The sequence below is a fragment of the Anguilla anguilla genome, chromosome 7 (assembly GCF_013347855.1).
Source record: "Anguilla anguilla isolate fAngAng1 chromosome 7, fAngAng1.pri, whole genome shotgun sequence".
NCBI classification, from domain to species: domain Eukaryota; kingdom Metazoa; phylum Chordata; class Actinopteri; order Anguilliformes; family Anguillidae; genus Anguilla; species Anguilla anguilla.
In genome coordinates, this window is record NC_049207.1 from 36,593,078 (window position 1) to 36,618,423 (window position 25,346).

General features: G+C 41.1%; 1 protein-coding gene across 1 annotated transcript in view; it reads left to right on the top strand.

The window, feature by feature from the left end:
* Window positions 1-25,346, top strand: part of gfra4b (GDNF family receptor alpha 4b) — a 188,467-nt gene that overhangs the window by 157,120 nt on the left and 6,001 nt on the right. Inside the window, exons 2-6 of the mRNA XM_035424732.1 lie at window positions 3,441-3,719; window positions 5,840-5,920; window positions 14,149-14,494; window positions 16,078-16,187; window positions 17,591-17,725. Of these exons, the coding sequence (XP_035280623.1) occupies window positions 3,441-3,719; window positions 5,840-5,920; window positions 14,149-14,494; window positions 16,078-16,187; window positions 17,591-17,725 (951 nt within the window). The remainder of the gene's footprint in view (window positions 1-3,440; window positions 3,720-5,839; window positions 5,921-14,148; window positions 14,495-16,077; window positions 16,188-17,590; window positions 17,726-25,346) is intronic.

Here is a 25,346-nt window from a genome sequence, read left to right on the forward strand (position 1 = left end):
AATAGAGTCAGGGAAAGGCATCACTACCATGGAATAAGGTTGTTCTCTCACTGTACCGCATCACAGTCCGTGGCTATGGCCTGCCAGGAAACTACTTTCTCCTGAAATTGTTCTGAAAAGTCCAGCTAATGGGTCCTTTTATTAATCCACATCAGCACTGTCAGTTTGATTGGTATTTCCAGCAAAACTCTTTCTCTGGATTAAGTTTTCAAACATTCATCAACTCCCCCCATAGTGTACAATTTTAAGGGACAGTGGAGCATAGATTTTTTTTAAATACCCATTAGGTACATATTTGATGCATTTTCATAGAAAGCAAAGTAACCTGTAAAATTTTCAGCAATGCTCTAATACAGTATATTTCACAGCATTGCATTTTTCATCACTTTGATTAATTGGAAAACAGTTCCTTTATCCTTAACAAAATGAGCTTGCTGACTTTCTATACTTGATTTAAGTGTGATTTCCCTCTGCCCTGTTCCCCCTGCCCTTGTAACCGAAAGGTTGTTGGTTCGATTCCCAGGTAGGGCACTGCCGTTGTACCCTTGAGCAAGGTACTTAACCGAAATTGCTTCAGTATATATCCAACTGTATAAAATGGATACAATGTAAAATACTATGTAAAAGTTGTGTAAGTCGCTCTGGATAAGAGCGTCTGCTAAATGCCTGTAATGTAATGTAATGTACAGTGTAAAATGAGATTTTAATGATAAATTCTTGAACAACGATTGAAAAAAATCTCTGGGTGGGATGATGAAGGATAAGAGGTAGAGCAGTCAAAACCTTTTACTATTTTCTTCTTCGAGGAGGTACAACAAAAAAGGCAGACTGGAAAGTATACAACACAGAAGCATGAAACATAATTAATACATTTAAAAAATCTATTAAAACATCCCAGAAACCCCTATATACTTATATGTAAGTATACTTACCTATTGTTATGTCATAAAAAATGTGGAAGTGAATTTTATGTCATCCAGTGTAAGATTTCTGTTGAGTCTAATAAAATGTTCCACTCGAATAGTCATTTCCTTTCTCACTTCTGAAATATATTACATGATTTGTCATGAACTTAAAGTATCTCCGACATGACACAGAAACCCCTTCTCTCCTATTTTTCCCTTTTACAAAATGGGCAAAAGAATATATATATATATATATGTATATATATATTGGGATGGCAGGTATACCATCCCGCCAAGTTATGCCTTGGCGGGGGCATGCCCCATACCTATACAGCACCGAGAGTTTGGCACTTTTCAGGGTTCCCCACAGAAATAACCACAACAGCCACAGACACTCAGCCCTTAAAAACATTAAATTCTGTACATTCTCACTCCATTTCAACAGACAGAATTCATAAACAACTTCACATGTCCACACAATAAAGCCCCAAACTACGGGGATTTTGCGTTTTCTCCTTCTTCTTCTTCTTCTTCTTCTTCTCATTCTTATTTTTCCTGCCGCCTATCCCACAAATAAAATGTCTCCCCATTGGACATTTTACCGACACCAGCCAAATCTTCACCTACATGACCCAATCAAAAACCTGCATACACACACAAAATACCCATACCTTTTTACTCTGAAACATTTCCTGTTTAAACAGCTAGTCTGCCTTTGGCCTAGTGGGCAAGGCTACAGTTTTGGGAACATGGGGTCATAGGTTCAAGCCCAGCTAGGAACATGTTTCTTTAACCTGCTTTTACCCTCACTAATAATTGTCTACTACTTCTCAATTCTTGCTTTTGCACCATATCTACCCGCCGTTCACCGAACGTATACATTGCATTATGACGTACCGTCTGCATGTTCAGTTATTAACCGGCTACAATATTGCAAAGCCATATGGATTCAATGGGAGCTCTTCTGTGCTTAAGGGCCTGTGTTCTTCTTCAAAACCACGGACAGGTTTGCTAATGATATTTCACGCATTGCATAGCTATGTCATGGTGCTGCACTAACAAAGTCACAGAGTGGTAAACCTCCGGTTGAAGGATGAATCCCGCCTCGCCCTCAGGCGGATAATTTCCTCTTTTACTCTAATGTTTTCTTACGCTTATATATGCTTTACCAAAACTCACTCACGGCCACCCATATGCATTTCATGACGGCAAATGTATTCATTTTATTAAAAAGTTACACCAGTTCACCACTGTGCCATTTCTACTAACTATATTTCTTCACTGCCTGGAGTCACAGATTTATGCACAGGTCATATTTGTAATAATAATTTGGAGAATTATGAATTTATGTAGATGTGGTATGGTGGTGTTTCCTCCCACAGTACAAAGACATGCAGGTTAGGCTAATTGGATAGTTTAAACTGCCTCTAGGTATGAGTATGTGAGTGAGTGGTGTGTTTGCCCTGCAATGGATTAGTGACCGCCCAGGGTGTTTTCCTGCCTCTCTTTTAAAGATTGCCTAGCAAACTGCACTGATAATCATTTCTGTTTTGGACAAAAAAAAAATGCTTACTGTGATGTTACCACTGAAAGTTACAGCAATTGAAGCAAATTGTTGTGCTTTATGATTGCCTGAAGTGCCACTTTAATTCCACAAAATTCTCTTTGAAGTCATCCAATAAATATATAAATATATCACAAAATTGGATGACCTCCACAATGAAGAATTTTTAAATATGGGAGAAAATACAAGTGGTTGATAAACCACCCTGCCCCTATCTGATGAACTTGACTCTATGATGGAGACAGTTACTTAACCTGTCTGACTAAATACATTTCTCCAGTCTGAATTAGTCAAGCCGTGGACAGCCCAAAGCATGTGTCTCCAGCACAAAACAAATCACCTACAGTGCAGCTAAGCATGTGTGTTTCCAACACTATTTACAAATGGTCAGTTTGAGCACAGTTATAGTTTTGCACCAATTTTTACACTGTAGGTAGGAAACTGCCATTGTGCCCTTGAGAAAGGTACTTAAGCCTGAATTGCTTCAGTATATACCCAGTTGTATAGATGGATACTATGGAAAAATGCAAAAGCTGTGTAATTCGCTTCGGGTAAGAACGTCTGCTAAATATCTGTAGCATGATAACTGAACCCTCGCATACTCAGAATGACGCAATCCCCAGTTGCACGTATGGTTTTGATCTGAGGCCATGGGGCTCGTCCCTGCACCACAATGTGCTGCCTTGTTGGAATGAGGTACCAAGCAGTTCAAATTAAGTCTTCACCCTCCAGGATTGTGGTGAATGTCATAGATGAGAAGAGGTCCTACTAGAACTGGGAATTAGCAGAGAAAATATGGAATCCCCACCCCAAAAAAAAAGAAATTATTTTCTTTGTACAGTCACCGATTCACCATTTCAATGAGCTTATTTCAATTACAAATTTCAGGATAAGTTCAGTGCACCCAGGCTATACTATTGTGGTGGATCTTGAAGTCTGCTATCTCACTCTCTTTCTGGTTTACTCCGCAGGTATCCTGCAGGTGGCTCTGTCAACGGGGAAGGACTGCCTGCACGCAGGAGACATGTGCTCCAGCGACGACACCTGCAGCCCGCGCCTGCGCACGCTGCGGCAGTGTGTGGCAGGCGACGGCAGCATGAAGCTGGGGCCTGGTGCTCGCAGTCAGTGCGCCAACGCCGTGACGGCGCTCCTTTCCAGCCCACTGCATGGCTGCCAGTGTAAGAGGGGAATGAAGAGGGAGAAGAACTGCCTCAGCATTTACTGGAGTCTGCACCAGTCCATGCTGCATGGTAAGAGAGCTGACAGCCAATCATCATGCGGGACTCCCCACTAGGGGCAGGGCTAGTCAGGAAGTAAATATCAAGCTGTAAACCAGTGGTGAATGATAAACTGCCACGAGAGAATTTTCATATCATACAGAGCCATATCATGGTCAGTGAGACAGTACAGCTGATTGGTTATCCACTCAGTTGTTACTTTGCATTGGAAACACAATTAGTAAAGATGTAGGGAACATGGCTGGGGGGTGGGGCTCTTAAAATGAATGGTAAATCCATGGCCAAATCAAATAAATAGTGTTAGAATAAGAACAAATACTCCAAGGGCTTCTGCCTCGGCTGCATGACCTGCCAAGCTGCTACACGCATTGACAACACTGTAAAACAAGAGCTTCTGATCCGTACGGCCAATTTCAAGCAATAGCCTCAGCTGGCTCTCTGTTTGCTGTACTGGAAACAGACTATTGGAGGTGAATACCAATGTTAAGAGAAATGGGGTCACTACATAAAACAAAAAAAGGTGTTTCAAAGTTATTTTTGGCTGTTAAAAGCTGTCCTGAGGGACCATCCCAAGTGGTGAATCTCCCACATTTCACTCACTCGTAACAACTCCGTTTGATCTTATGCATTCTGTTAGTACCAGCTGCGTCACTGGCTCTGTCCTTGTCTAACTGTGGCAGCTGAGCTGGTGGACTGTGGTGGCTGAGAGCACACATTTCAGAGAACTTGGGATTTAAGAAAGATATAAACAATGCAATAGATATGTACAGTAAATTAACCCAATTGTCCCACGTAATGAAAACACTACTTTTGAGTGGTTTCCTACAGAAAGTAATGTGAAGACAATTTTGCACATGGAGACATTTCAAGATTTGATGCTTTGAAAATTGGTATGTTTTAGTGGAGGCTTGTTTGCATATTTTTATGCTCTTAAGGAATCTTTGAAGTGAACAATTAACTGTATCCCCTCCATGTAATGATTGGTTCATTTGATTGTTCTCACTCTATTTGGCAGGAATTGCTTGGATCTCTTTGACCCTAATTGGGGCTCCCCTTGCTGCCATGATGAATCACTGAAAAAATATTTACTGAACAAATGATGGCTGTAGGTCCTTAAAGTTGTTCACGAGTGACAGCACTGAATTAATCTGTGAACATATATTCGCAGTGAACTGAATCGAAGGATCCAAGTCCTTGCAAGGAACTGAAAAGCCCAACACGAGTGGGCAAGAGGGATTTTTCATTTGGCTAGCCTGTTTGCTGACATCACATTCAGGACCTGCCTCCAGACCCACCGATCAGAGCCTTCCCCCATGCCACACCAAAGCAAAAAAGTAGACATGCGTGCATGCTTGTGCATGTGTGTTTTGGAATTCTTCAATCCTGTAACAGAAATCTATATTGGTAACTAGGGTGGTAACCTACCAACCTACCCACAAGTCACTACCCCAAAATCTCAATAACCTTCCATTCCACAGATACTCACCTTGCTGCAACACTGTCCTCAGCAGCTGAGGTCAAAGTACCAGCAAATGCGATGTGTGTCCAGGGCACATCAATCCAGAAACCTAATCTAGCTGCAACTCGACATGTCCTGACGTTAGTTAATTTAGGAGTTTCTCCATTTCCTGGCTGAATAAAAACTATATTTTCTCTTTGGCTCCCAGGTGCTTTTTTCAGACAAAAGCGGTTTCCAGTGACACCCGCAACAGTAGGGTTCTTGGTCCAAGCTTTCAAGAGTCAATTGTGCTGTATTTATGAGTTGAATCAAAATCTGTGGTGTACTTCTCATGTCAAAAGTGTTGGGGGAGGGGGGAACTCTGGCTTTGTTATTATGGAGGGCCTGGGATCCACAGCCTGTTACCGAAACATAGAAGGGATAAAGGATGCTGAATGTAAGAATATTCTACCCCACCTTATATAAGCTACATCTACGATTGACTATATGCTGATTAATTAAGCAGTGTCAATTTTAAAAGTGAATATTCTGGTGGATGGGCTTAATATTAGGGAACACTTTATGGCCTCAAATGGGTTTGATTTGGACATTATACCCCACAGCATACTATACCTTCACTCCTAAAAGGTTCACCATACAATATTCTCACTACCTTGTGCCCATGTCTTCCCAGGTTACAACTTGGTGGAAAGCTACCCATACGAAGCTGTGGAGAAGACCTATGACTATGTGCGCCTGGCCTCTATTGCTGCTGGTGAGTTAGTGGCTGATTTAACAGTGAGCCAGCCCCCTTAACTTCTAAATGTACTTTCAAATCTTTTTAATGAAAAGTGGTGTTTTATGATCAACTCTGACATCCATAATTTGTGCTTCCATGAAAGATTAATTTCTTGAGTCAAATGTTACTTTCCGTCAAATTACTTAGAGGCCAATTAATCAATTACAGAGAGACTAGCCTGTTCACTCAGCTGTATTCAACTTTATGTAAATTTACATATCTAATAGGTTAGTGGCTTTTTCAGTTTCAGGTACATGGATTCTGGGACTTTTAGTTCTTTAAACAGTAACTGTATGCATGACTCAGTTAAAGACATACTTACATGACATTTAATTCATAATTATTATAGTTGATTTATCAATCAATTTGCAAGGCTAAAATGTAACAGCAAAATTGGTTACACATTATCTTAGAATTCTACATATTAAGTGATAATTAAGCCCTCATTAATGAGTCAATAACTATTTATTTAAACTCCAATAAATGTGCACTAATCCTTTATTAGGGCTCCGTTCAGGTACTATTTAATTCATACATTATATTAGCCCCATGTAAAGGATGTTTCAATAACAGTAATATTATCCAAGATTTTGCCTTTTAACAGTTTAGGAACCCCATTAAGAAATTCACAAGTGGTTAAAGTGCACATTCTCAGCTTTTATTTAAGAGCATTTTTATACCTCTCGGTTTCACCATGTAGAAATTACAGCACTTTATATAAATATTCAGCCCATTTTAGGGCGTGATAATGTTTGGGACAAATAGCGTCACAGGTGTTTCTGATTAGTCAAATGTGTTCAGTTGCTTCCTTAGTGCAGGTATAAGAGAGCTTTCAATATCTAGTTTTGATTCTAGCTTTGGAGTCTGTTCTTGGCAACATGAGGACCAGATTTGTTTCAATGAAAACATTAGCTATTGCTCGCTAACCTCTGAATAAGCACTCAAGTCAGTGTAGCACACAAAATGATTGAAGCTGTGATGAACGTAGCACTAACAATACATGTGTGATGTGGAAACTCATTTATAATTACAAGCAGTTTGCATATCCTTGCCTTATACAGATTGGGGTGATGCGATGCAGTGCTGTCAAGTGCAAATCAGGGCCGGTTTTAGCCTGCTGTATTAGGGTGAGGGGCTGTTGGATGCTGTCTGTTTGGGGGGGGGGGGGGGGGGTGCTGGCGGGCGTGGGCACGTGTTATGCATTAAATTGATATAGCACTTCTCGTCACATTAAAGACCATCTTGCAGGTAAAATTTTTTACAAAATGTATACTTAACCTTGTCTGTAAATGGCCATTTGAAAAGTTAATGCAGGCTTGAATAATTTTTACAAGACATAAGGGCATAAATTCAGAAAAACTAGTGGCGGTTTTGAGCAAAGCTCCTAAAAACGCCTTTTTTTCTCAATGTTGCGTCATATTAGCCCAATGTGCAGTAGTAGTGAGTCTTAGCGGTCGTGATATAGTGAGTTGGTTTTTTTTCAGTAGTTTTGTATTGTATTTCACCATGTATCATCATGGTAAATTATTGTGTTTGTGCAGTTAGCACAAACTCCAGCCTGTCAGGACATCGAGCACACTAGCTTTCGTGCCTGGGTGCGTTTTGTGCAGGTGAAGAGACGGGACTTCACTGCTGCATTTGTTACAAAATACTCCTGCCGGTATTAGACAACCAATACTAGTTTTGTTATAGCCTGATACATGATAGCAAACTTTACAATGTTGTGATGTGAACACAGCGTTAATATCGTTAGCTAACGCCCATAGATACTTGTTCATTCAACAGTCAATATCTGTGACTAAATATTGAGTAAACATACAACCTTACCATTGGTTTTACGCGTAGACATGTCGCTTTTGAGACTGAGTAGTCATATATTGTCTTGGACAATCCGTTTGTGAAATATACGCGCATTTGTGACGCCTGGGTGCTTTCCAAAATAGCTGTGCGTCATACCACACATGTTGATTACGGCGTTGTCGCCATTTTTAGTACAGTCGGGCTTGATTGACAATTCATATATTCAGTAGGTGAGAGTATAAGCTTTCTAACGATGTATAACATGTCTATTTTTGCTTTTAGCCTTTTATAGGTCAGCGTAACCAAATCTTTTCTCATCATCGCATTCACATATGAACACTCTGGGGTAGCATTAAAAGACGCTGCACCTAACGAAACGTTGTCAACGATTTTTCGTAATTTCTTGGAAAATACTATTATTATTGAGGACGTCTGGGCATAGCTAAGCCATTTGTTTGCTGATAGCCTAGCTGACATCGTTTTCTGGAGCGAAACAGAAGCTGTTAGGACTGTGTCATTGATTTACTGTCTCTGTCTCTATCTACTGAACACAGATAAAATGTTATATTGCTATGTAAGTATTACTGCTCCAAACATTTCGGTTGTATACGTTATTTTTTAAATTAAGTGTCTTTAAATAGGTTAGTGGTATTATATAATGTGGATATATCTATAAGCTAACGCTGGTCACTCACCAAGACACCTGCCCAGTTCTCCACTGGTTCTCCTCACACCAACTCAATTTCTCTCCTCTGACCATTATTCCTTGTAACCCTGGTCTGTGCCTGGTCTCTTGGACGCCTAGCAGGCTCATAATGGTAAGGATGTGGTCCGTCATATGCGTTTGCATAAACATTTACAACCTTTTGTGTCAAAACTAGCGTTGAGATCCATTCTTCTTATTGTTCAACTTGACCGCTCTCCCTTCTGTTACGTCACTTCCGGGTTGGTGTTTTTTAGATGCCGAAGTAAAATTCTCTCACAAAAAAACGACTCCAGAAGTCACTAGTGTGTATATATAAGTATGTTTTTATGAACATCTAGTTCCTGCATCATTTTCCTACACATTGATTCACTGGGGCCTCCAACCTGCAATATGCTCTTTAATACCGCTAATTAAATCAACTGGCAGTACACTGCATCAGAGAAACTAGCTGTTTCAACCCGTGGCTGCCCACCCAATCAGAAGTTAGGAACGGTACTGATATTTTCTGTGCTATTTTTCCATTGGCTGAACAAAAAAAATTTTTTTTTCTTAACTTTTGATTGGGTGGGCAAGACGTCCTTTTGGGTGGGCTGAGCTCACCCCTGCCCATAGCTGCCGCCAGCCGTGGTGCAAATATCAGAAATCAGTTCCTGCACGGGGTATGAAAATTTGAGTGCTGTTCTCTTGTTAGCATTGTGTGTGATGCTAATCGGTGCTGCAGGGGACCTTTCGTTCTGAAAAAACCAATCAGAAAATTATAAACATTGTGTTTTACATTCACTGTTGTTCTACAAGTGGCAAACTGCAAGTGTGTGCCACCCGTGGACTGAAATGAAAAACAATCAGACATCTGTGTTTTACTTCAGTAGGTTACTCATAATACCATGAGTTCTGTTCATTTTCTGTTTGTTTCTATGGTTTTGGCTGTATTTTAAATGAAGCCGGAATGGTCTGGTCAACAGTGGTAGCTTACTAACTTGCAAAAAAAACGTAGTTGTTGCTTATTGTCATTATAGCTTCACACTGCTGCCCTGTACAGCTGCCAATATATTGTATAGTCAACCCCTTGTAATCAGCGGCTTTGACATTGGGTGTAAATTTGCTTGTAATTTCACTACTAAATTTAATAAGATGACTCTTATCGTCATAAATACTTCTTCAAAAAGTAGTATTACCATTTACTGTGTAGTTACTGAATCATTAATATAGGGAAAAGAGCTGCTTAATTTGGAGGAACAGAAGTACAAATTATTTAGAAAATAAATATGAAAGCTTTATATGCAGAATCAGGGATGTGTGTAGATAATCTAGAATTCTCTGTTTTACAGGACAAAGCTTAACATAAATGATTGAACAGAAGCCTATAAACTGATGAACAAGCTACAATCAGTTGCTTAGTCACTCAGAAGCAACATTGATTGTTGGTGCATGTGTCCATCTCAGGGAATTTATTGTTAAGCTTTGCCCAGTCAAATTATAAACCGATCACAGTCCATGAATTGTTACCTAATTAGCTTGTGTGTATTGGGACCGGGCAATGCTAAAAAATATTAAGAATGTTTATAATATGGGACTTGTTTTTATATTTTCCCTTAATTATTTTCAGTAGGAGTGTTTCCCTATACTAAATCCTCTTTAATGTGATGGGGTGTTTTTAGAATAAAAAGGGGGTCAGAGGTCAAGCAAACATTGCAGACTGCTTTGGGCGTCCAGCTGTCAAAACAAAGGCATGATGGATGCTTGCTTTCGGCTCTTTGCAATTGGCTTTGAACATTCTCCTGTAATCCTCAATAATGTGCACATAAAGGCAAAAGCATTCACCCCCATCCTAGTTTTAAAGGGATTCTGATTTTTTAAAAATGCTTTGGGTGATTCCAAGACATGAATATGATAAGTTTTGACTTCTGTCTCAATGCAATTACATCTGTGTCAGTGCATTCAAGAATAATGGGTTACCACATCTGCAGATTTCACATTCTGGGACTTTTTGTCAGTCTTCTCTTTGTGTGAACCAGCAAGCATTACATTACATTGCATTTAGCAGATGACTCACGCAATGTTAAATGTTTTATATATTCTACATAGGACCTTATAATAAATACCAACCTGCAACCTTTGGTATTCAAGTGCAGGTCCCTTACAATTATACGACTCTGCCACACCTATAAAATGCTATTTGCTTTTTAGACTTTATGTGCTGTGTGGATGTGACTCACTCTGGCAAATGAGAAGCATGCCAAACAGTTCGAATTTGAATGACTGCCAACAAAGCTGAAATTGCATATCCAATTGGATTTAAGATTTTAAAGGAAAAATAAATGTGTACTTTAATTATGAATAAAACAGGAAGAGGAATTTTAGATCATGAAAGATTGCTGCAAGATAAACAGCTGTGAGAGTGCATAATTTTATTCTAATACAATTCTTCACTAATGCTGCTGGATTTCCAAAATCATATTTTTCATATATGGTAAATATGGAAAATGACCCACTATGTTATGAAAATATAGTGATTAAAATAATAAACAAGGGCCGTTGGGTGTCTCCATTGGTTAAGGCACTACACTGTTGTGCATGGATGAGCCTTGCAATCATGGATTGAATCCGAATCATTCCAGTGCTGGCTGTGGCCGGTAGCTCCACATGGTGACAGTGTTAGTGATTACATATTTTTGTAGGACAACTCTGGTGTTACTTCCGCCATGGGTTCCCTCTGCAAATGTCCAATTCATTTTTCCCATAGGCATTTCCTTTTCTGTCGAAAATAAGATCTGTGGTTAAGGTGTCACGGATTGGCGAGGGAATGGACCCAAATGCAGAGTAAAAAAACCCGAAGAACTCCAAAACGGAAATTCACAGATTTGAATTATAAAAACTCAAAAACAGAAAACAGAAAATCCAAAAAAAAATCACAAGCTAAACGAGCAGGGCAGAAACAGGTGGACAAAAACAGGCACGGGGAAACACGGGCAAACTCTCAGGCAAAACGCACATGGAAACACAAGCGAAAAACACAAGGAACCAGCACCCGCACAATGAGCACAATGCACAATCAGACCTAACAAAATGACAGACTGAGAGACAAGCACGCAGGGAGACACCGCAAGACTAATCGACACACAAAGGGACAGGCAGACATGGAAGGTAAGGGGAGAACCCAGAAACAGGCACAAGGACTGACAGATGGGCAGACAGGACAAAACAAGCCGACTGACTTACAGACAGGCAGGCAGACAGACGGGTAAACGGATTGGCCGACAGGCCCCTGCGGGACGGCGGGCCGAGCAGGCGGCCTCTCCTGGACGGCGGGCCGAGCAGGAGGCCTCTCCGGGGCTCGGGGCGAAGCAGGAGGCCTCTCCGGGGCTCGGGGCGGTGCAGGAGGCCTCTCCGGGGCTCGGGGCGGTGCAGGAGGCCTCTCCGGGGCTCGGGGCGGTGCAGGAGGCTTCTCCGGGGCTCGGGGCGGTGCAGGAGGCTTCTCTGTATGCTCCTGGGTACAAGTCTCCAAGCAGAGGGCCGACACCATGAGGGCCTCGAGGTCCGAGGATTGGTCCAGCCTGAAGGAGATTAGCCCACCCTGAAGGGCGTCCCTCAGCCCATGCTGGAAAAACATGCACAGGTCCTCCTGGCGCCATCCACTTAGTGATAGCACAAAACTTGGTTGCGTATTCCGTCGAAGTACGCGACCCCTGGAGTATGCCCACCAGCCTTTGCCCTGCCTCCAGCTCGGATGAGGGGATCTGTTCCACGGCAGGGCCGAACCCAGAGGCCCCCCCAGCGACCACCGGCTTGCTCCAGACCGGTGGCATGCTAAAAAAAAAAAAAAAAAAAAAACCCTGGTTCCTTCTGTCACGGATTGGCGAGGGAATGGACCCAAATGCAGAGTAAAAAAAACCCCAAGAACTCCAAAACGGAAATTCACAGATTTGAATTATAAAAACTCAAAAACAGAAAACAGAAAATCCCAAAAAAATCACAAGAAGCTAAACGGGCAGGGCAGAAACAGGTTGACAAAAACAGGCACGGGGAAACACGGGCAAACTCTCAGGCAAAACACACATGGAAACACAAGCGAAAACACAAGGAACCAGCACCCGAGTCAGGGAAGAAGAAGACTTAAATAGACAAGACCCTAACGAGACACAGGAGGGCACAATGCACAATCAGACCACAGAGGGAAGGGATAACTAGACACAACTGAAAAACAATAATAGAATAATTGGAACCAATAAAACAATTAAACAGGTAAAAGGAACAAAACTACCGCCATCTGGCGGCCCAAAAAAGGAAAAAGAGAAACAGAAAGACAGAACCATGACATAAGGTATGTCGAAAAGTGTTTTATGTTTTGTTCTACGAGATAAATTACACCCATTAATATCTCAACTGTAAATTTAGAAGCCGTTATGTGCTTTAAAAAAGTAAGTTGCTAACAAGTTGCTATATTGAAACCACAACAGTTGTCACGTGCAGGCGGGCCAGTATGGAAACTTGAGTGGCAGTTGCCAGAAAGCGACCATTGTTGTAGTTTCAATATAGCAAATAACTTTTTAAAAGCTTCAAAATCCATGGTGGTGATATTAATGGGTGTAATTTATCTAATAGAACAAAACATGGAGCTCTCTTAGACTTACATTTACCACAGACCTTACATTCAACAAAAAACGAAATCCCAATGGGAAAAATGCATTGGAAATCTGATGAAACCATGGCTAAAAAAAGCGAACTTACTCCCGGATTTTGGTACTACAAGCTGTAACAATCTATAGGCATCGTCCAAGGATATGGGAGAGTACAGTCAGTTATAGGTTTGCATTTCATCACTCTTTAGCGACCCATCCTGGTTAATTAGGCACCCATGGGCTACATGTCAAGCCCCATATAAAAGGTCTTCCTCTGACTCCAATCTATGTGAGCTTGGCTGTAATCTGTGTTGTGAAAATAAGAAACTGGCCACATGTTTCAGAGGAGAACCACTGATGTCTACACTCTCCCAAATCGGCAGTGGTGTGGTTGCAAATAACAGGGCATTCCAAATTAGAGTGGGATTGGACAAGATTGGCCCGACACTGGGCACAAAATTTTAAAAATCTGGAATCCCAATGGTTCTGTACAGCAATGCAGGTCAAGGCCTCCATTGCGTTATTGATCAGGTACCCTGCTGGGAGTAAAGAAGCTCTCAGAGTTACCAAAATAATGTTGCGAGAACATGCAAGCTGCAAAAAAATGAAATCTATGCTGGCAAGGGAGTGGGGTGTGGGCCTCCCACAGAGTCGGAGAGCTGAACCTGGAAATTATCAGCAAAATCTGAAATAATGAAAGTATGTGTGTGTGTGTGTGTGTGTGTGTGTGTACAAGGATGTGTGTGTGTGTGTGTGTACAGGGATATGTGTGTGTGTGTGTGTGTGTGTACAGAGAGGGGTCTCGGTGGCTAGTATTTTTTAGAGAACACTGAGCTGTGAAGCCTCTGAGGTAAAATGCTCACTATTATAATTTTAGCAGACTTCATGTTAGGTTATATTAATTAGCTTAACTTGTTGGGGCTCCAGGTCAGGCTTATATTTTGGAGGAGAAATTATGCATCTCATTAGCTTCACTGACCACCTTTGACATACTTGTGGTTTGGCGAGTTTAGCTTACTGACAATTTTTGAAGCTACTTTTCCACATCTCCCGCCTTTTCTTTTATCACTTTGCTCCAGGGTCCGAGGTTGGCATGACGACGGTTAACCGCTGCCTGGATGCGGCGAAGGCCTGCAATGTGGACGAGACGTGCCAGAAGCTGAGGACGGAATACGTGTCAGCCTGCATCAAGCCGTCCGGCAAGTCTGCGCCATGCAACGTGCCCAAGTGCAACAAGGCGCTGCGCAAGTTCTTCGACCGCGTGCCGGCGGAGTATACCCACGAGCTGCTCTTCTGCCCCTGCACGGACACCGCCTGCGCCGAGCGCCGCCGCCAGACCATCGTCCCCAGCTGCTCGTACGAGACCAAGGAAAAGCCCAACTGCCTTACCCAGCTGCGTACCTGCAAGGCTGACTACGTGTGCAGGTCTCCCTCCACTCCTCCCATTTTACTTTAGCTACTACAAAAATGCGACATTTTATCCGTTTTAAAACAATGTATCTCTATATTACACACTCAAGGTCTACCAATTATCCTTAACTGTATAATTTTGAACTTTAACAGATTAATATATTTTGTGCTGATATTTTGCGCTCGTTTGGGGCTTTTTCTCTGTGTGTTGAAATGGTTTTTGAATATCACGTGTTAACACTAATGTTTTGGAATTGTAATCATACTGATCCGTGCCAAGTGCATTTATATGTAATACCTGACCAGATTTTGCTTTCCCTGTGATTATGGGCATTGAATATTGGATATAACGCAGAGCCTTGTGATTTTTCCCTGTTGCAGCCACAGTCCTGGGAAGCTGGGCTTTTCTGGACAAGTTTAATTTATGTACTGCCTGGGGGACTTCCTACTTTCCTTTCCCCTATTGACCAGTAATTCATCACAGCTGGGATTTTTACAGAGCTTTGAAAGGAGTTAGAGGGCACAGCTACTTGAGTGGCAGTAAGGCTGGCAGTTAAGGGGTAGTGCTGTTATCATCCCTACACCTCTGCTGTGCCCCAGCATAGTACACTATATGGCTACACTCAGCTGTTGTAGTGCAATATATCTTAAGTTATGGCACTCGGTATTGGCTCATGACAATACAGCTGGCTTGTGGCAAGTGTCTTTGCTGACAGAGCTGCGTGAGACCTCAAAGTCTACTCCATGTTTTTTGCTGTTAAAAGTTATTATCACATTACTGCAACTTTGCAGGAACTCTTTCAATGTTTCAAATTCGGCCATGTTTTAAGCCCTAGATGACTAAAGTTATGAGAGGACTGAATGGCCACAAGGTCGTTGTGCGGGCTGAGATCTATTCTACAGCGATCACTGCATTCTTATCTGTCTGTCCTTGCGGCTGCTGTCATTGAGACAGTGAAAAGCAAAATCCTTCCCTGGATGGCCCCTGTCATGAAAGGGCTAATAGCGAGGTGGCTGGCATTCACATGAGGTTTTTTTTCTCTCTTTGTATGCAGGAGAATAACTTTCTATGCAGTGGAGACATTCACCATTTTGATTAATAGCATTTTTGGTTGCGTTCAATGAAATAGGCACATACAGTATGTCTCACACGTTTGCCAGAAAGAGAGAAGATATATATTTTGAGTCCCTTCCCTTCCTTCATCAGTTACCAAATGATATTCAGCTGCTGGACACACTAGAGGTCTCTAAGAAATGGAGTTGCTTTCATTGACATACCCCACAGTGTTTTTAACTGCCTCTACTTCAAAGTGTCACTGAAATGACTGGCCCATTCCTCAGAGCTATTGATCTGAGGGGAAAATGTAGATTTGGTGTCTGGGCAATTGGAGACAAATCTATTTGGGTGAGTGGGGTGAGTGGGGGTTAAAGGGCAGGTAGGCGGGTGCAGCCAAGTGAAAGCACCCCTGAGAGGCTCCAACCTGAGGGCCCGGCCTGGGGTCCCAGATGGTGAGATGAATGCTGGTGGCGGCATGGTGTCTGGCAGTTGCTGATTGGGCCTGTGCTAAGTGATTGATGATGCGTTATTGCTCCTGCAGGTCCCGCTGGGCTCAGTTCCAGTATGACTGCCAGCCATCAGAGCAGTCAGACAGCGGCTGCATGCAGGGGAACTACAGGGCCTGCCTTCTGGCGTACACTGGCATGATTGGTGAGTGAGTGAGAGAGAGAGAGAGAGAGAGAGAGGGGGGGGGGTATGGGTATGGAGGGACAGGAACAGGTATGGGTATGGAGGGACAGCAAAATGAATGATGAGATAATAATTAGTTGATAGAGCAGTGAGACAGTAGACTGGATTAGATTTAATATGACAAATTCAAATGAGCACTATACATATACATTGCAGAATATAGACATGTAACTGCAATCAGTACAGCCCTTCTCTTTAACAGAAAAAGTACACATTAAATCAAATATTTTACAAAATGCCTTGAAGTGAAATAATCATAAGTCAAAGAGAATTGAATGTGCAGAGATAGAAGAGAGAGGCAGAAAGGGATAAACTTAAAATAGAAATAAAAATATTTTTATATTTTTTATACATTTTCTGACAGACAGCAGCACCACCTGTTCTTGTCTTAGCCTGAGGGAAAATTGGAAAATCGTATTGACGTAAATACAGTACTTCAGAATATAATTATAATGTGTTAAATGATCAATATTATTATTTACCAGTGTTTTGTCATTCAGATTATTATTGTTGCTAATGTTAATGAATTTTCTAGATCATATTTATTCATTATCATGGGTTCTGTATTAATTATTTCTTAAATCATGTGATTTAGTAATGGTACCATTTATATGCCAGTGATGCAAATATGAGGGAAAGCAACTCAAAACAGAGAAATAAAAACAGATAAGAGAGATTGGGAAAGAGACGTGCCAGAGGACCATTAGAGATCATAATGTAATGAGGGAGCGAGGGTTAATCTGTAAATGTATTGCTGCATGCTTTGACAATATTTGCAAACGTACTTTATGTCAATAAGCACTTTTAAATTTGAGAAAAGGGCATGAAACAGAAAAAAAGTTTGAGAGAAAAGTGAGCTGAGAGGTGAAAGTGTGAGAGGAAAAGAGGTGGGGGTTTTTCATAGACCACTGGAATTTGCCCTGCAGGAGTCTCATTAATGGCTATTGTTTTTAGAGATCTGTGTTCTGAGCTGTGCGTAATATCCCACTGATGTGAAGCAGCCAGCTGAAAAGCCAATGACAGGGCGCTGTCTGAAACATCCCTGCATGTGCCTAGTGCCAGCTTAGAGAGTAGAGAGTGCCTTAATCCCCCCCCCCAGTCCTTAATTCTGGCCTGAAGAAGCATTCTAGCTTTGCTTGGTGTTTTAATGTATGGCTTAATGTATAACTGCTGAAAAAGGAACCCTGAGGGCTAATTGTGGAGTGGTGCTGGATTAAGTAGGTGTGTGTGTGTGTGTGTGTGTGTGTGTGTATTGGGATACCCTCCATATTTTAAAGAGGGGATGTTGGGATGCAAAGGAGTGGGGTGTATCCATGTGGGGACATGTAAAATACAGGAGATCTCTCAGTGCTTTATCTCTGCAGGCAGCACCATTACCCCCAACTATGTGGACAATGCCACCTCCAGTGTGTCACCACGGTGCACCTGCTCTGCCAGCGGGAACCAGAGAGAGCAGTGTGCAGAGTTCCTGAGCTACTTCACCAATAATCTGTGTCTGAGTGAGTGCCCGCAACTAATCAATAAATCAATCAATCAATCAACACACCAATCAAATCATCTCTCATTAAATCAATCAAACGGTAAATCAATCAATCTCTCAAATCACCTATAACCTGTGTTTGAGTGCCCACAACGAATCAATCAATCGACACACCAATCAAATCATCTCTCATTAAATCAATCAAAAACACAATATCTCATATCTATAACAACAACATAGGGGGTCTGCCGACAGCTAATCAACCAATCAACCAGTTAATCAAAATATCATACTGTATCTCTATCAGTGGTACTCAAGTTGCCCTTAAGCCCTCAAGTCCTTGGTTGGAGAATTCTAAGTGCCATGTCTTATGGGCTAAGAGCAATTTCAAATTTCAAAACAAATTTGCCACAATGAGGTACAAATCAGTCGTCCAAATAACCCCTTGATCAAGGGAAAACAACAAACATTTAACAAGCCACATCACAAACCAAAATCAACCTCCCTAATAACAGGTACCAGTTCTGCAGAATATTGACATGACAATCTTTAAAATTTAAACAATAGAAAAATCCATTATTATTATACAGGCATATCCTGGCATGACAAGGCAGTCATCATAGATTAAAGAAAGAAAGACACTGCCATATTCATAGTCTCACTGTGTGTTTTCATAGTGTTTAGCATGTGAAGTTGGCTGCTTGAACTTTGGAGCGTTAAATGGTAATTGGACATATATTCTTCTGTGCCACAAGATAATGGTTTTAATTCAGTGCTGCTTTGTGGTTTTGAGGAACATGGGTCTATCCATTATAAAATGTAGCAATTAGCTACATAAAAGACCAATGTCAATGTGTTATTGTGCAGGGCGCATGCTTAACTGACAAGGAATGAACCAAAGCAGTGTTTTTGCTAATGTGCTCACTTTCAGAGTTTGACAGGCACAGTGTCCTGCTGAAAAGAGAAGAGTCTTTGAGCTCCATCGCAGTAATGGTCAAACATAACACTATTGTCATGTGAAAACCTTGTCATATTTTTCTCAGTTCAAGCAGAAGCGTGTCATAAATATGTGCATATAAAAACACAAGGCACACAATGCAAAAAAATTGCACTTTTTTAAAGGATATTTAGGATGGAGTTTTCTTGATCATCAAAGTGCTTCAGTTGTGCTCCAACAGGCCAAACAAGGTGAAATATGCTAATTTTCTTGATCCAGGTCACTCTTTCCAAATTATAAAAAAACGAGGGAGTGATAATGATGCTGATAGAGGCTGCTTCTGCTCATCTTTTCTGAAACTGCTTCTAAAATGCCATACCAAATTGCTCTCATCCCCTTCTATGCAGAGCAGCTGCCAGCTCAGGTCTTTTCCCTGATTCACGTCAGGAAACCAGTTAAGTCCCAAACAGCTGATAAACCAACCCAGGAGACAGAAGCCACAATTGTACAAGGCCCAAGGAGTCTCTCCTTTATTCTTCGTTTTAAGATGAGAATGTTGATAGGACACCAGAAAACTACACAAAAATATCTGCTCAGACAACAGGGTACTTACCCAAGCTTTTGGGAATTCAATCTTTTTCACCCAATTCATTTTCTTCAGTTTGTCTTTCCATTTTGCTGCGCATGTCTCTGGCTCATTAGCTGATACAGGGATGTGAGTGGTCTTCAAGGACTTGGTAATTGTAGGTAATTTCATTTCCTGCAGCTTAAAGAGGCATGATGAGAAAAGCAAGAGTAAAGGCAGGGTATTGCAGAAACAAAGGGAATGTCTGCAAGAAGGAGACTTGCTTTTCAGAAATAAATGCTTGCTAAAGGGCAATTTTAACACCATAAATTAAAGCTCAACAGCAGGAGTGAGATGGGGGAGTGAATAAACCCCATGCTTGCCTAGGCCCGGAGTTTGACGTGATTATGTGATCGAGTGCCACTTGTTTTCAAACCAGTGCTTGAAGAGGGCTGGAATGGACCAGCATGCCAGAACTACGTTTTGCTCATATGAGTAGCGGCACTTTATTTTTATTTTTTGTATTTCGCTACTTCTTTCTACTGTTCTGTTACTTCTCATTAGCTGTATGTACGCCCTCCCCCCGTTTCACAATCACAGTATCTCCTTCACCAACCACCAAACCAACCCTCCCTCCACAATTGCAGTCTCCCCATCACATGGTTATCAGGATTTTGTTCCATTCTCAACTGGTCACTCTACTTCCTCCACTTATTTTTTCCACTTCAAATACTGCATCAAGCCTGTTAGTGTCCTGTGCTGTAATAAAATGTACTTACACTTCCATATATGGGCTGTTCATTCACAAGCATTTTTTGAGAGCACATCATCAGATGCTACCAGACAAGAAAATGCTGTCAGCACCCTAGCTTCCAGCCCCTTCATCGACACCAGAAATTGAAAAACAGTATAGTCAAGAATGGACCGGAGTGCTCTGGATTGCTTCTGGTCAAAAGTGTCACGGATTGATGGATTCTCCTGAGACACACCCACTTTGTATATTAGGCCCAGAAGCATTTTATGGAGGTAATAAAACACTTCTGGTGAAGGCAATAGTAACCGTGTTAAAGTATATAAAAATGTAATTTTTAGGGCTTCTCTTTTACTGCAATGTCCTCTGTCGATTCTGGAGAGTGTAGACTAGTGCTCGTGTCCTCTAAAGCACATGCATCCAGTCTCTCCTTCTTTCTGCTTTACAGCTCACAGTGAACTGTGCAGTCATTAAACTCATGGTCAGTACCACATATTATATACTTTGTGTACAAAGGACAAATTGCTTTAGCTGGACATGCCATCTAGGAGTATAATCTTTGAATTACTGATAGGAATTTTTTCATGTTTATACAGCAGGATTGGACAGTCAATAGTCTCAATGCCTGGGACTACAATTATTATGTCCTGAACTACTAAACCGCAATGCTTCAAGGCCCAGGGACTAGTGACTTTTTTTATGTTGCTTTGTATGAATGCTGTTTTCATGCAAACAGACTTCTTCTCATGTCTTAATATTCACTCAGGAAGCTATGGTTCTTCCCAGTTAAATCCACCCAGAATTCCCATTTTCAGGCAAAGAATATCACTATACTATACTTTACAACAAAGCAAGTCATACTATAACATGGACCACCGCTCTCTTCTGGCTATTGCATCAGAATGTAAATACTAATATTGCTGGTCTGAACAACCATTAACTAAATTGAAATTTGAGTTGCTTCAATTGGATGTTGAATATTGAGCATTCTAACTTAATCCAAATCACAATCCATAAGGAAATAATGGCCTTGTGATACAGTGTGGCTATAGTGGAAGCTAAATAGCTTTTCCCAACTATTTTCTGTGTTCCTGTGTTTTTTCAGAGAGGTAATAAAACCTTCCATGAGAGAAGAGAGCATAATAAACCAAATGTGTGTGCATAGATACTGTAAAAGCCTTAGCATGTCTTAATTGCCTAAATAATTTATTTGAAAGTCTGTGAAATTGTATAGACCATATACATAATAACCTGTTTTGGAGCATACTGTCCCTTCTTTGTGTCATATTCTAAAAACTAGCATCTGACAATGCCTAATTATAATCCATCCAAAGACATAAATGAAACCTAACATAAACTAACAACATAGAAAACTTAATTACTGATTTGTAAAAAAACAAAAAAAAAACAAAACAAAAAGAAAACGTAATAAATTATGCATAAACAATATAATGTCAGTGCCTCAGTAGCAAATTGTAGCTAAATCATAACTTAGGCCCAATGATGTCAGTATGACTGAAGACGAGCAATCCAGCACACCTTCTTTCCTTCCTTCTAAGCAACAATCTCACAAGATTGCCTCCCCTCTCTGACAACCAAACCATCTCTAAAACCACATAACCTTTACCAAATTATACATCATGCACAGAATAGAAATATAATAGAAATTAAAGTGACCATTGGCAGTTGCCCTTCTTATGATATGGATGAGAGAAGCCCCCTGTGGGCTGGGTGTTAAAGTGCCATGCTTAACAGACCTTTCCAAATATTTACATGGAGTTGTTGGCGCTCTTTAGAGAACTTTCTCTGGCAGAAACCCATGCTCAAGGCCCAGTGCCCTAATCTCACCCCAGCTCATTAGACCGCTCCCCAGGCATCTTTTGGCTGGGCAAAGCCTGTACTTCCCTGCCAATGTCCTCACAATACCACTCTGTGGGGGAGTTAATAGAGCAGGATGGACATGTTTCCCAATTACTGCTCAGGGTCTGATGGTTCTTGTCATCCTTCTTGCCTAAGTAGCAAAGGAGAGAATCTGACACCCCAACGGGGGTGCCGGGGGGACTGAAGCACAGAGTTACGTACATTGGTGGGCCACTGTCATGAGGATTGAGGCTATTGCAGGTCCAAATGGGAAGGCAGTCTGGAAATAGGGATTGCTGTGGTCTCAGCCACCATTGGGCATTTGTAAAGGGGGGTGTGGGGGGGGGGGCTGAAGCACAGAGTTACGTACATCGGTGGGCCACTGTCAGGAGGCTTCAGACTATTGCAGGTCCAAATGGGAAGGCAGTCTAGAAATAGGGATTGCTGTGGTCTCAGCCACCATTGGGCATTTGTAAAGGGGCTGAGAAATGCACACTACCATAGGTAGGCAATTGCTTGGGGCCTCGTCCGCCGAAGGGGCCTCGTGAATTTGTTTCCTTTTTTTTTTTTTTGTTGTCACTCCAACCGAATGATAATCTGTAATAGATAAAAATACATCTGTCTACATGTAAATGTGGGCCTATCCAATTAAATATCTATATTTGCCAATATTTATTATCACCCACATTTCACATTTAATGGACTATTCCACCTTGACCTTCCTGCATAAAGCACTTAATCAATGGCGTAGAAATTTGAGTTGCCATCAGAGACAGAGAGTCACAATCTTTGTTACCATAAAGCATTTTCAAAGTGGATTTGAGAAGAGAAAGAGGAAGAAGGAAGATGCCCAGTTTAAGGAAAGTTTGCCTAAACTGACAAAATTCTTTAATAAAACAGCCAGAGACTCCACGACGGAGGAGCAACAAGTAGAATGAGAGCACCTATTATCGACCACCCTAACCATAGTGTATTTACTTCGTATTTATGAGAGCAAACTGGACATTGTTACCTATTTAAATGTAAGTTCTGTAAAAAATGCACATAATAAATTGTGTAAATGTAAAAAACCAACTTCATATATATTTAGTTAGATTTTGATATAGTAATACAGCCATATTTACTATATCAACTTTAAGACAAGCAACACGCTCGGAATTATCTCATCGCGACCCATTAAATCCAATACATGTCCTCTTAGCAACCAAAATCTAGTGCTGGACCACCTCTGAGTTATTTGCCGGCACATAAAAAAAATAGCGAAAGTACTTTAAAAAAATAACTACTGGAGGATAACGAGGACATTTTTCCTACATAACTAGGTACAGGTTGTTACCGATATTTCACCTATTTTTTCACATATAGATGCAAATCAGTTTACGTTTTCCTGTCTGTCGAACGAAGTTGGTTGATAATAGGTGCTCTCACTCTAGCTGGTGTAACGTTAGTTGAAGAATCTGAGCTAGCTAACGTTAGCAGCCTTACTGCTGCCTCAGCCTGTTGTGCACCCACCGCACCTACTACAACTTCTAGCGTTACTGCCTCTGCTGGTTGCGGTGAACCAGCTACAGTGTGGGAGAAAAATGTCAGAGGCGACACCGATAGACAGCAGCAGCCCACCACAAACCAGACACCCGTTCAGACCGGGACTTTTACCCCTAGAGAATAGTGGATGTTCAAATGCCTTATCAAAAAGCATGTTCTATACTTTTGTCTTGAAAGAATTAAAGATTATGTACTTACAATCTTTTTCTTGCCGTATTGTCTTCTTCTAACTGACTGAAGGTCATTTGATGTTCTTCAGTTATAATTCTCATTTGGGTCTGTCCTTTAGTTCTGTGGCTTTGTTAACTGAAAAGAGCTGCCTCCAAATAGTTTTTGTTCACTAGCTATGATTGCATTAAGCAAAATGGAGAAGGGCCTCACATTGGTCTTTGCCTGGGGCCTCCAAATCACTAAAACTGCCCCTGCATGCTACTCCACACTGTGAATCATCAGCCTATTTGAGACCGACCCACATTTCTACATGTAACCATTTACAGCAAAATCACCAATCATGCGAAGCAAAATGGAAACTGTGCATGATTAAACACACCTGCCAACGAATACATTTTACAGACATCCTATTCAGATATCTGTATCAGAATCAGGGGTTAAATAGGGGGTGGAGCGCATGGGCGGCGTCCACCCAACTAAATAAATAATTTTTACCGGCAGTTTTACAAATAACTATGACAATCCAGTCCATTTTTTGTATGCTCCAGTCCATGTGTTCCCTCTAGCCAGTTACTCGCTCAACCAATCAAAAAAAAGAAAAAAAAAACTCAGGAGGAAGTCGTTTATATAGACAGGCACAGAAAGAAAAATATCGTTGATTGTCTTGATTGTTTGGAAGTGGACGCAGTAGGTAATTTCATTAACTTGTAATTTCATCTATGCAACATTTTAAAGAGAGATTAATAAACAGCCCCCACGAATGCCGGCTATTATTAACAGCAACTTTGATTGCTTGAGCAGAATCAGCAGGTTGCTGGTCAGCAGCTAAGCTAGGATTGAATATTTCCCACATACATAACGCGACTGGTGAGCTGAAAATTGGTGGTGCGCAAAACTTTCCTTTAAACTAATCATTGATCTCAACCTGTTTTCAGTAGTAATTTTTCCTTTATTATCAAGCGTGCCAATGATCGGACTAATCAAATGGCAAATGGCAAGTAGCCTAACACCGTGTTAGGGGGATTAAATCATAAATTCAATTTATCCGTTAAAAATCCGTTTTAATCACCAAGTAGTCTACACTTAACAGACAAGATACACCAGTCTGTTATCTACCGTGTTAACTTTCAGAATAACCAGCAAAAACCAAACCTGCACTGCAATTTTGTTTCCAGTCTACGCATTGCAGATATTTGCCATGAATTCGAGTGCGGAGAAAGAAGTGCATGTATACACAAATAATGTTGATTAAAAATGTGCACAATTTCGTACTGCAAATGAAAATAAATGTAGGCTATAAGGCCTAGGCTACTCGCTAAAACTTCCTGTTTGGGGAGAGCTGGCTATATATGATAGTATTGCAAGTAGCCTATTTTACGGATTGATTGCATTGATACTCAAGGAAAATCAGGGGAAGATTCCGCCACTGCTTAGTGATTAAAACAGATTTTTCTAAATCACATGTATCATTTAATCTCCCTAACACAATGCGAAGAAGCTGTGTGTCCCTTTCCAATTGCTCAGTCAGATCGTTTGCATGCTTGTTAATCACTGAAAATTAATTAAAACAGTTTGAGATCAATGATTAGTTCAAAGGAAAGTTTTGCACATCACATCAAAATCATCAATTTCCAGCTCACCAGTCACTGGTTTTATTTTGTTTCAATTCGACAGTTTAAGAAAGATGGATAAAGGAGGAAGAAAGGGAGGACAAAAGAGGAGGATGACCTATTATTTTTGTGGGTAAAAAAATTCTCAGCATTAATGATACTCAATAAACTTGAAATATTTCATGTAAAAGCTTGCATCAA